A 12,971-nucleotide genomic window follows, 5' to 3' on the forward strand; every position below is an offset into this window, starting at 1 on the left:
GCAAAAACAGAGTGCAGGCAGAGACACAAGCCATAGGGAACAGCAAGGTAATTTGGGTCCAGGTATAAACCCTGTTGCCCCTACACTTCTTCTGTGTTAGGTGTTTATATGGAGAGGCTGAGAGGTCAGCTGACCCTGACCAGCCACTCCAGTGGCATGGAGTGGGCAGATGGCTAGGCCCAGATGGAGGTTTGTGGCTAGCTTGCTTGGCCTGAAGGGCCAGACTAGTGAGCAGCTATGTTAGGCAAGCCAGGGCCTCAGGTTCAAGGCCATGGCCTGACAATTGGAGACTGCCCAGGAATCTTTAACACCACCTCCATGTTTAAGACAGCAACCTTCCCACTGATAGAGCACATTGGTTAAGTAAAAGAGATATCAAGGTTCCACTTTACTAGATTGAGGGCTTCATCAGACACCAGAAGTTGCAAGGGGAAAGCATACACTAAACAATAAGAGCATGGACCAAAAGATGCCCTCTCTTCATTTACTTAAGGCTTTTCCCAAATCATTTGGTTCATTTTTCTGCCCTTAGTTGTCCCACCCTCACTCTGAAAAGGAAAGAACTGCAGACCTACCAATCAACATTTTATGGGGTCAAATTGGCAGTGGCCCAGTGGTTTATTCTACCTTCCAATACCACTGCAGAAGAACAGTTATTCTGGCAGTCTGGATAGGCTTTAGCAGCAATATATTGGGCTAAAAATTAATATCAGTCACTTGTGGAAAATTTACTTAAACTTATAAACTATATCCAGTGTAGATGAAAGGTCAAGCAACCAGCACCCAGACTCTATATGCCTGTGACAGAAGGGGAGACACAATATCTTTGAAGACTTTGGGTTCCTACTTTGTTGCTCTTCCACCTTTTCAGAGAAGAAGGGTGGGAAAAACTTCAAAAACTACGTTCTTTTGAGGCTTTTGATTCAATATTTTGAATCCTATAGCTAGGCCAAAGTGATTCCCTGCAGTGGACCCATTTAAAGGCCTTGGACATTATGTTAATAAAATACTAGCCCAGTCTTATCTGTCTTTGTTCATTCTCCTGAGTGTCCTGATCAGTGTTTTGAGCCTGTCGCCAAGTATTAGTCAGAATGATAGAAAAATATTTTATTCTTGGGGCTTCATTATAATATACATAATCACCTTAAGAATCTTTTACAGCAGAGGTGCTTTACCCCGAACCCACAGGCCAGTTTCAACTTACAGCACCATGCTGTTCAGACTGTAGAACTTAGATCAGGCACACATAGTGCTGTGAGGCTGGATTCCAGCACCTGGGGCCAAGTGGAAGCAGTGCAGGGACCCGATCCCAGAATGCAGGGCTGGACAGAGATGGCATGGGGCCTGATTCTGGTATGTGGGGATGGCATGGGGCCTAATTAAGGGCTTGGTACAGACATGGGGCCCAATCCTGGCATACAGGGTTTGTTCCAGCCCAAGGACCAGCCCTTACCACACATCTGGTATTAGTAGTCCTGTTGTAGTCTATGAAACTGTGTATGGAGCAAAAAGCCATTCAGTTTGATGAACTGTACCGTAATGTGGTTCTTGGAAAGCCTCAAACAAAATAGCTATCAGTCTGATTCTTAAAACTGGATATATCACAGTGGATCAATAAGACACTGTCTTCACTGCTCTCATAGTAATTTGGAAGAGGGACTCTTAGCATGAATGCAGAGAAAAAACTTTTGAGCATCTGCAGATTGTGACAGGGGTAAGAAAGAGAATCATAGTCAAAAGACTTAGTAGGCATCTATTTAAACTAGTCTTTGGCTTATTCCATTGAAAGGAAGAGATTAGAACAGATTTCTAGATTTCCTTTGAGTTATTAGTTTGGGCTATGCGAAGCTTCAGTCGCTGATTCAATTCAGTGGAGATTTGTCCAGTTTCAATTTGGTGGCCGAATCTCTGAATCCAAATCGAATCAAGAGGTCCTTTAATCTCTGTGATTCAAATCAGAACCCACCAAACTGATTTAGAGAGATTTGGAGAGATTCAGTAATTCAGCCATACACACAGCTTTAAATGTTTTTTCTACATAGCTCAATGTACCAGGCGGCTCATGAATGCTGAAATGGTGGGGCAGATGGAGCGCCCCATGGGAGCATGAGGAGGTCCCCAGAGTGCTCTGCAGTGGACCTGGAAGTGGGCCAAAAGCACTGCTGGTCTACTTCCAGGTCTGCCATGGAGCACGTGGAGGACCCTCCTCCCACCCCCCATCTCGGCGACTGGTACCTCCTGGGTCTGAGGGGCACCCAGGGTCCCCCTCTGACTAATTGCTGAGCCAATGGGGGGCGGGGCCCATGCGCTCAGTGCTGGACCCAAAAGTGGACCCAACATCTCAGTGTTCATGAGCTGCACCTGGTACCTCAAGGTATGTAGAAAAAACATTTAAAGCTGTATCTATGGCCAAATCACTGATACTCCAAATCAACACTGAATCTTAAGATTTAGATTTGGCTGAATCTAATTGAATTGAACGCGGCCCATTTTGCACACCCCTATTATCAGTTATCTTCCAGTATTAACAATTAGCATCACTAATCACATCTCAGCTACTTTCTTTTTTAACTACACATTTAATGGGGCTTGACATTCAAACTGATTGGGGGCTAATATGTTATAAATTGGTTTTTCTTTATGCTAATTTGAATTTTGTTTAAGTGCTATTTTTTAACTTCTACTTAAAGATAGTATTAACAGGACCTTAACTGTGCAGCCAGAAAGCCTAGTTTTATATCTCCAATTTTGCTAATCCAAAAAATTTAGGCAGTTTAAATAAACTTCAGTAGTATTTAACTGAACCAAACAAAGTTACCCATACACATCCCTTGCAACTGTAATGAATGGGAAAGAGACATCTGAACACCAAGCCTTGGAAAATTAAACCCAGTAAACTATCTTAAACCGAGTGCCCAAAAAAGAAAGCATCTAAAGCCACGATTCAATCACCTGATTCAGTCAGTTATTTAAAAAAAGCACTAAAAAAGCCTCACTAAAGCACTCAATCTTTACAGATGTCAGGTGAGCGGGGTTGAAGTAATGCACTGCCTTTTATGTACATATGTGGGACTTGGTGCAGGGGCACACCAAGTTTAATGTAAAGCACCGTTTAAAAATGGTGAAGTCTCAAAAGGCCACAGTCAAATACTTTTTCCAAATAAATTCTCACCATATTTTTTTCCTTTTCTGAACAGAAAACTTAAAATCTCAAAATGATGATGACTGTTGCATCATATCACCATATCAGAAACTAGGGTTGCTTTCTGTGAGTTGGAAATTTTCCTTGGATAAGTCCAATCCTCTGAGATTAAAATGTTGTTATAGTATAAGTTATCTTCAAAATAATAGCTTTTAGGAGATGTGAGATGCTAACGGGCGTTATAAACTATTGAGGGGGCCCTTCAGTGAGATTTACAGATTTTTCAGGACTCCTCAGACAATCAGCTCAACTTGTGCTTATTATAATTAGTATTATTATTATGCTATATTGCAGGAAAATAGCTTCTTTCTGAACAATAACTTTTCTTCAGTTGTTGAACAACTTTGTAGAGATTTCTAATATGAAGAAAACTGATTCAAAGACCTTTTTTACGAACTGTTATTATTCAGAATATAGATATCATCTGCTGTTCTTGCAGGGAGGGACGTACTGTCCAGATCTGCCTATTAGCTCATTGTTTCATTCTTGAACTTCATTTTGTCCTTAAAGTCTTTGGTGGGCTGCAATAACTGACTTATATGTTAAGAATACCCAAAAGGAGTTTTTCAGGATGACTGGTAGAACTTTGTACTGGAAAATTGTTTCTCTACCCTTGAATGTCAGGATTTTTTGTGTGTGCATGCTTCTGTGGTAATATTCCTTCTTCAGCTCCGGTGATGGAAAACAGTGCCTTCTCTGTTGTCAGTGATTTCTTGAAGTGTGAACATGCAAATATTTTTCTATACCATATGCAGATAGTTAAACTCTCAGCTCTGAAATAGTCTCCAGCTTCTCATGGAAAATAACCCATTCTCTGTTCTGTTGTATAGCTTTCTTTTCAATGAATGCTTATAATTCCATAGAGAACAAGGATTTGGCATCTTTATATGAAATAACCCAAAAGAGAGTGAGTGTCTGTGTGCATGTGTATTCACGTTATAAGAGTATGTATTTTATGAGCTTTCTGTGGCTTGTACCACATACAATTATGAGATTACCTATAAATTCATTAATCTTTTGAACCAGTGCCAGTGAATGTCATATATGATCTCACTGGCCATGACTGTAGTAACAGAATAATCCATCATCCCAAGGTTATGAAGGTAGACCTGTTAATTGTCAAGGTTGTTACTGACTGTATTTTAAATACAGAAAACGAAATGCTTTTGAAGTACAATTGTATGTTCTTTCTGGCTTGTGTCTATTCTTTATTTAAAATTTTTGTCTTCAGTGGCAAGGGTGGAGGGTGGTATGGTTGTAACCCTTTCCTTTATGCGGGGCAGGAAATTCTAGTTTGATATATGTGGTTATCTGTCATCACTCCAGGAAAAAAATAACTTGGAAACAACCAGAGTTTCTCCTGGGCTAAGTACAGACAGTCAAAAAGCCCAAGGCTGACTTGACTCAATCTTTGCAGGTTAATCTAAGATGCAGAGATTAAACTGAGAAACAACTGGACAGACTTTCATTTTTGATTCAGGAAATGCACCCACATGCCTACAGTGGCTCAGGCCAGAAGTTGGAAGGTGCTAGAGCACAGCTTTCTGGCATTATAGCCATCATAGCCTGTGTGTTTGCTTCCTCTTCCTGCTGCTCCCAAGGTCTCTGGGATTTGCAGTCCAGAATCACAGAAGCAGGACCTTGAGGGGTTGCTCATCACTTCTACTTCCTGCTTTCAGGTGCCTCTGGTATATATATAGTCCACAGTCACAGCCAGAAGTTTAGCGGGGCACAGCAGCTCTACTCAGGGGAAGTGGGTTTTAACCCCTGCACCCCAGACCCCAGATGAGGTTTACCTGGGTGTGGGGCATTCCCTGCCTCCCCCCACAACCCTTCTCTGCTGGAGCAGATAGCACAGCCCAGCTCAGGGCTAGAAAGCATGTTGGGGGACTCAGATTTAACTGAAACCAGGAAGGGGTCTGGGACAGAAGTTTCATAAAGCAGCTTGACCCAAAACAGTTAAGTCTGTTACTATTGTCAACCAGGTTTATCTTAAACCAGTTTCAGCCATTTTGAAACTGGTTTATGTGCACTGAATTTGTGTTCTGTTACAGGTTTAAGCCAGTTTCTGATCACTTAAACTGGTTTAAGCGTAACTTTTGTCTCTAGCTTTCAGAGTGAATGTCTGAACATGCTCCTCTCAGATGAGATCATCATCATCCATAATCCTCCTCCTCCCTCTCTATTTCTCCCACCTGTGAAGCAGTGTGTTGTGTACTGAAATCTGCTGCTCCATCAGGGAGCAGAACATGCCCCCTTCACAATCCCTACATTGTGCTGCAGGGAAACTCAGGCTAGCCATGCAGTCTGGGTCAGCCCCAGGCTCGCCATGTGCACTGTTGCCATCTGTTGCCAGGCAGACTAAGGGAGCCTGCAGAGCATACACAGGGCTCCCCCTGGCTTTACAGTGTCCACACTGTAAGCACTCCACTCTTGAGGGCCTCAGCATTTAAATGTCTGTTCACACAGCTTGGGGAAAAAATTCTTTATCAGGAGACCAAACCTTGGAAAATCCTCTGAGATGATTAGACTATGTGTACCCAGCCTCAGGCACAGTCAAGATAAAATAAATTTAAGGTAAAAGTAACAAACAACATTTTCAAAACTGCCTGATGATTTTTGTGTCATCTTGATTTGTATTCAAGAGACTAGCTTATCAGAGATTGATGAACATGTACCCATTGGAATCAGGCCTCTTTCATACATCCTAAGCTGGGCACTAAAAACCACTACTCAGTTTGGAAAATCTTGGCCAAAACATTTAATAGAGGCTCTCTATCAGCAAAATAGCCACTGGACAGTTGAGATATATTATTTAATTCTCTTGTGCTAGTAAAGTCCAACCAAAACACCTTGTTCTGATCTCTCTCAGAGATAAATCAGAAATGTAAATTGCTGGGAGTCTTGGGAATTTAAGTTTTATGATGAAAGAGCTGGAAAGGCTGGGCAGCAGGTGAGGGCACATCTTTGAAAAAGACTTCTTAAACTGAGGCAAATAGAAAATCTGACCACTTGATGTAGTGCCATCAGCTTACAGTTCATGTGATTTTTTTTTCCCCAAATTCTGAACTTCAATCCATGTTGTTTCTTATGAGAATCAATATTTGTAGTCAGCAGCTCCCCTTTTCACATAATATACACTGAACTGGAAGTTGCATTCATTCCTGAAAAGGCAATGTCACTCCAGCAGCAGGCCTCAGGAGCAGCCAGCTCTCATAGGAAATATGTTAGAATGGCGTTTAAAAATGTTTTTTTTAATACACTTACAGAGAAAAGAAAAAAAATAATTTTCACCAGAGTTAATTTGAAGCAATTTCTGCAGGCTTCTAAAGTCTAAGTGCATTATTACCATTAACTCATTGCATTTCCAACATCACTCTAATTGTCTGAGGTAGAAATTGATTAGTAAATGTTAAGGAGCTATATATGTACTTGGGGAGGAAAGGCATTAAAGAAGCATTACCAATTTGTTCAGGTCCCAAAATATTTTTTCCTTAAGGAAAGGTAGATGTCATGCTAAATCTTTAAATTAATGAGACAAAGTAAAAAATACTTTTCTGACTTCAAAAAGCTGTTCCTCTTGAATATGTTGAACTGAACATGAACTATCTTTCTCTCTCCAAGCCGTTTTCAAAGTTGTTGTTATCAAGTATTACCACTGCTAAACTGGCTGCTTCTCAAGCGTACTTGCTGGAAACTGGCACTGTTTCTGTGGAAACATAATTTGCGCTGGAAACTGTTAGCAAAGCTAAAGGGAAGTATGTATGTATTTATGTGTATGCACATGCATATTTGTATGTGTTTTATGCGAAAGGTTGTACTGGGTTTACTTATATTTTTAAATGGCAATTTTTAAGAATTATTTGGGTTCTTACAAAAAAAACCAAACGTAGTAATACATGTGTGTATGGGTCGCTCAGAACTCAAACAACAGGTTTAGCAATTTAAGCATTTTTAAAATATAAAAACACATAGCATTCTCCAGAAGCTAGGTGGGACTTTCAAGTACATGATTTGCAAAAACTGAGCTAACAATGTTAGCCTGTATGAGCTGGCAGAATTTTCAGTTGATTAAGATACCTGCATTGTGCTAACTAAATTGGAAAAGCACCTTTTTACCTACTCTCCACAAAACCTGTGTAACTTCCTCCTGGACTAGCGCTCGGCATAGGATATTCATGAGATACTGCCAATATTCATTCTCCCAATATTTCAGAAAATGGAAGAAAGAAATAATTACATAATCACTTTTCATAAAAAAAATCATGCATGGCTGGGCAAAATGGTGGATCTGGCTAGTAACCAGACTTCATTTCCCAGCAGCCCTTGCATGCATTGCTATGGCCGGTTTCCATGGAGAACCCAGCAGCGACAACACCATAACAGCCCAGGGCCGGGGTCTCTATGGGGACTGGCCCCAGCAACACTGGGAGGGTGCACTGCCAGTGCACTGCTGGGTGGGAAGGTGCTCTACAGCCTGGGTTAAGATCTTGCAATAGTGACAGTGTGGCCCAGAGCCAGGGCAAAGCCACGATCTGCTGCCTGCATGACCCTGCCCGGGGCATGCTGGGAGTGGTTTGCAGCTCTGCCTCAGCTCCAGACTATACTGTCAGTGCTGCAAGATCCCAGCCCCAACCCTGGAGCAGCTTCCCACCCAGCCATGTGCCCTGCCAGCGCTGCTGGGGCTGCTTTTCATGGAAACCTTGGCCCCCAAGCTGTCAAGGCCCTGATACTGCTGGGGTCTCCATGGAAACTAGCTGCGGTGATGTAGGCAGGGGCTGCTGGGAAATGGAGTCTGCCGCAGGCCCAATGCAGCCCTTGGACCAGCCTTCACCTGCCGTTGCGCTATGTTCTTATTCTTCTCTGCTTGTTCTTCTTAAGAACACAAAAATAATTAACTTGCTTTAGTATTTTATTTTTGTTTCCCTCCGACCTGCATGATTTCCTTTCAATATAATGTTTTTTTCCTCTAATGAATGTTTTCCCCAGCTTTAATTGTTAGAGATTTTCCCCGTTCTTCATTCAGATGACTGGATGGTTTGTGAGCCATTAATGATCTGCAGTGTCCTTCCTGGTTATCCTCAAAATGAAATATATTTTGAATGACTAAGTTCCATAGGGTTGGGGATTTTGGAAAAGGTGCTGAATCTTTCTCAGACTAAAGGAATTCAGAGTGAAAAAAGATGAAGAACACTAGCCTCCAAAACTTGTACATGGTCTCAGCTTCTCATATCTGGATGCTCACCCCTTCTCTCAACAAATACCAGCATCTAGGGTTAACACGTGTGGCAGATCATGTTCTTCTTGGGATTACAGTGCAGTGGTTTCTTTTTTTTTCTCCAGGTCTCTTAAGACACGTTCCAACTCCCATTGAATTTGATGGGAGACTTTCCATTGAAGCTGCAATATAACTATAGTGACCAGTAAAAACATGCTTTAAATATATATCGTGTATTTTGACTGATTCCAACTATAAACTATTTCTATTTTGTATGTAAAGCCAATTGGTAAGAATTTATTTCAGAAAACTATGCCTCAAATTCATGTATTATTCATTAAAAAGAAGTATTTCAATAATTTAATTTTCATATTATTTTTAGACTACCCCTGTAATTGTCTTAAAGGATCAGAAACTCTTTTTCCATTCAGCAGAGATCTTAGATGATATTTTTAACCATCATTCAGAAAAGATGATAAACACACACTTGTATTGTGCATCTGTTTTATATAGTATTTCAGCTTCTTAATATTCTTGTAAATAAGCAATGTTTTGAAATAGAGATTACTTTAGATGAAATGTCTTCTGTCTTTTAAAATTTGGATGAACTGTTTCTATCAATCCATGTATTTCAAATGCCTTTGAATTCAGTGTCCTGATATGTTTCATAACACTAAAATGAGAAGGAAATTATATTTTCCTTTAACACATTTCATAGTTGCTGGTGTTATTTTATTTCATGTATTCACTAACTAAAAGTTGTTCTTTACCAAAGAAATCCAATTTTTCCCAGTTCTGCATTTTTATATGTAGTAAAATATGGTTTACATTAATATTAGAACACCTATTTTTATGCATTGGGACTAACATAAAACTTTCTGGGTAGATCAGTATGGTGGCGAGATTTAAAAACCCAAATTGGCAATCATCACTTTGATTAAAATGTCCATTATGTTCTTGATCAAAGAAAAAAGTCATTGAATACTTAGGTCAGATCACTAGCTCGTGAGAAGTGGGATGGCTCTATAGATTTTAACAGAGCGATATTTAGGGTAGGGATAATAAGTAAAATTTAAATAGGTAACTGGGAGGCCTGGACTTTGCCACAGAGCAGCTGATGTGGTATCTGTCTGTCTGCAGTTATACAGTGTGGGGCAGCTTATTGGAAATGGAAAAGGGCTAACTTACCCCAGATACAGTGTTTTTCTCCTGCAGGTTAAGAGAAGGCAGTCAGACAGTTCCCAGGAGTCAGCTCTTCTCCGGTCAGCACCTCTCCCATTAACTTATTTTTCCATACCCTGATTTACAGCTGATTACCAGCTGATCTGCCTCACTGACTTTAAACGGAACCCTTATAGGAGAAGCTTAATACAACCAGAGGAGGTATTCATGTGGGCCAAAAAAGAAATGCAGAGGATCTGGCCTCTTATACTAAATGGATATGTGTGTGTGTGTGCATGCGCGCGCGCACATTTGTTTATTTGGTTTTTTTTAATATTAATATATTTAAAACAAATAAATTACATGCTTTTTTATTGCAGGTGAAATGTGATCAGTATTGGCCAAGCAGAGGAACAGAGACATATGGATTAATCCAAGTGACTCTACTAGACACTGTTGAATTGGCAACATACTGTGTGCGAACATTTGCACTTTACAAGGTACATGTTTTATTTTTACACTTAAGCTGCTTTTGAGAAATCAAATTGCTTCAGGATTTACTTAAATCTTGAGCCAACTGGCAACACTGAAGAATGAAACAATCCTTCTGTTATCACAGTACATCTTCTCCCAGGTTTATCAGTTCATATAGAACTCTTACTCTAAAAAAAAGTTGTAATTGAATGAAGAATTAGCTCCAGCACTGGCAGTTGTGGCAGTGCCATGTTATGAAGTGTAACAAAATCTTCCATGTTCTTTGAGGCTTGAAACCAGCAATTTAGAATATATGTCATATTTTCTCTAGTGGGAACAGACCAATTGCCCTCTGTTCCCAGCTAGGGTTCCCAGGCCTCTCATCGCTGCCTCCAACTCTGCTATCATTTTGTTCAGTAGTGATGCTATTATATAGGTCATCCGTTGTTTCATTAAAGGCGTTTTTATTTGATAGAATGGTTCAAGTGAGAAAAGAGAAGTGAGGCAGTTCCAGTTCACTGCCTGGCCTGACCATGGAGTTCCAGAACATCCTACACCATTCCTAGCTTTCTTACGACGAGTCAAAACCTGTAACCCTCCGGATGCTGGACCTATGGTTGTGCACTGCAGGTAGGCACAGAGTTTTCCTCAAAACATCTCAAAATTTGAGCATGACATTGTTTAATGATTACTGCTTTGAAACAGTATGAATAACCCTCTTCTCTGCCTTTGGGATTTCTCCTACTTAAGGATTCCATCCTGCCTGTACCTTGAAAGAGATTAGCTTCAATAATCTAGAGGGTCTTTTATGTCTCTGATTAGTATGGTTGTAAAACTGAAATGCTGGCTATCTGACATTTATTGCACAGTAACATGGTTCTGGACAAGTAAATAATAGCAAACTAGGAGCTTGAGCCTGAATTGCCAAAATATACGGACACAGAGAAGGATTTTTGGTTTGTGTCATGATTACTTATTTTGGGATGCGTGGAGTCTGTGCCTGTGAAACGTGCGGTCTATTAGCAGAGAAGATTATCAGAGTTCTATTAGGAGAGTTCTGCACCTAACATCAAGGCAGATTCTGGAGCCAGGACAGGGCAAAAAACCAGTAATGTCTTATGTTCACTCTTGGTTTAAGACCCTGTAGGTTAGAGAAATTGTGTTCTGATATTTTTTGAGTAATAAAATAACCAACTTCTTGTGGTTTTTATATTGCACATTAAAACAAGTAGCATAGAATTTAGGGAAGGTAAAAAGGAACTACTATTAAAAGTAAATGAAACTTCAGTTCCAAAATCAAGTTTAGTTCTCCACTTTAAAACTGGAAGAGGATGGAATTGCAGAGGAAGTATTTAGGGAATTCATTCAGTTCTGCTCCTGAGGAGTGTGTCTCATATCTGTATTTAGTGAACCTTTCTGGTCAGAGTAAGAGCAGCATTAATAAACTGCCTAGGGGCTAGGATCTAATTCTTCTTAGCCTGAAGGCTATAGTTATCATGACTTGAAATAAGTTGAGGATTCAGTGGTCTTTGAAAATCCAGAGAAGAGAAAAAAACATTAAGAGCTTTGTTCAGATTGGTCTCTGACAATGAAATGGTCCTACCTACAGTCCAGGAATATGAATGCAGTGTTTTATTTTGTTTAATAGCTTTTCAGTGTAGGTGCTGAACGTCTCTGTGCATGAGGCCGTAGGAGTCTCAAGTTTGGCATCTTAAAATTAAAACTCAAAAACTCTGAATAATCATATGCACAGTGAAGCACCTGCATTAAGAAACTCTAAAGAAGCCATAAGGGGCAATCATTTTATACCAGGGTACAAAACCAGAGTCCATTTCTACCGTCTAAGTACCTCAAAGCTGCTGAACCCTCTTTAAAACCCACAGAGCTTTCCTGTACTCATTAACTTTGGAGATGTGGTTTTCAGGGAGGACATTTGCAGAATCAGTTACAGATGAAGGGATAAAAAATTGCCTCATAATAAGAGATTAAACCTTGCACCACTCTTGGGAAGTAGATAAATCAGTATAATTACCTGATTTTTTACAAATAAGGATTATGCAACAGCCAGATCTAAGAAAAAACTTAACTACCTACAGTGGAACTGATCAGAATTTAGGAGTGTAAGTACACATTAGCAGTTCACAAAAACCTTAGCTAAAAACGTAGGTACTATATAAGGGGGTTATGCACATGCTACGGGAGTGGGGAAGGGGTGCTTTAATTAGAGCAGGTCCAAGTGCCACTCTAATTAAAGCACTCAGAGCATCATGTGTATCAGTGTCTCCTCACTGAAAAATGGCAGGGGGAGTGCTTAAACTAAAGCTCATTGAATGAGCTTTAATTAAAGTGCCCCCACCGCCATTTTTTAGCATGGGGATGTTGTTACAAGTGATGCTAGAGTCTGCTGGAGCATGGTAATTACTACACATCAGCAGACTCTTGTCCGGGCAGGCAGGGGACATGGCACAGTCAGTGTGCAGCAAGCACATGGCTTCGCATCACTCCCGAGACAGTGGCAGCAAGATGCCCACCTCTGCCCTGTGCACAGATCCACGGGGCATGTGGCCCCCAGGCCTCCACCAGGGTTTGCTGCCTTCCCCCTGGATGAGCTGCCTGGGCTCCAAGCATCCTCTCGACCTGCCCTGGCCCTGGGGCCCCATTCACCCCAGCTCCTGCCCCTGCCTCTACCCCACTCCCTCCCTTACCGTGGGGGCCTCTATCTGCCCCCCCAGATCCCTTCCCCACAACAGACTTACCTGTTGTGGTGGGCTGTGCTCTACACACTGCCGGGCTGCTGCAAGCTGCAGCTGCATGTCTGTGTCTGTGTTCCCCTCCCCATCCGCTGCAGCTGCCCAGAGCCTGCACCCAAGCTGCCCTGAGGCCCTGTCTGCTGCCCCACATTTGGGTGGGCTAAGC

General features: G+C 41.2%; 1 protein-coding gene across 13 annotated transcripts in view; it reads left to right on the forward strand.

Annotated features, from left to right (window-relative positions):
* PTPRD (protein tyrosine phosphatase, receptor type D) overlaps positions 1-12,971 on the forward strand; it is a 692,784-nt gene that overhangs the window by 634,639 nt on the left and 45,174 nt on the right. For all 13 annotated transcript variants that reach the window (XM_019554833.1, XM_019554842.1, XM_019554841.1 and 10 more), the window contains 2 exons: positions 9,962-10,081; positions 10,531-10,685. In XM_019554833.1, the coding sequence (XP_019410378.1) occupies positions 9,962-10,081; positions 10,531-10,685 (275 nt within the window). The remainder of the gene's footprint in view (positions 1-9,961; positions 10,082-10,530; positions 10,686-12,971) is intronic.

This window comes from Crocodylus porosus, unplaced genomic scaffold (assembly GCF_001723895.1).
Source record: "Crocodylus porosus isolate Cpor-Errol unplaced genomic scaffold, CroPor_comp1, whole genome shotgun sequence".
NCBI classification, from domain to species: domain Eukaryota; kingdom Metazoa; phylum Chordata; order Crocodylia; family Crocodylidae; genus Crocodylus; species Crocodylus porosus.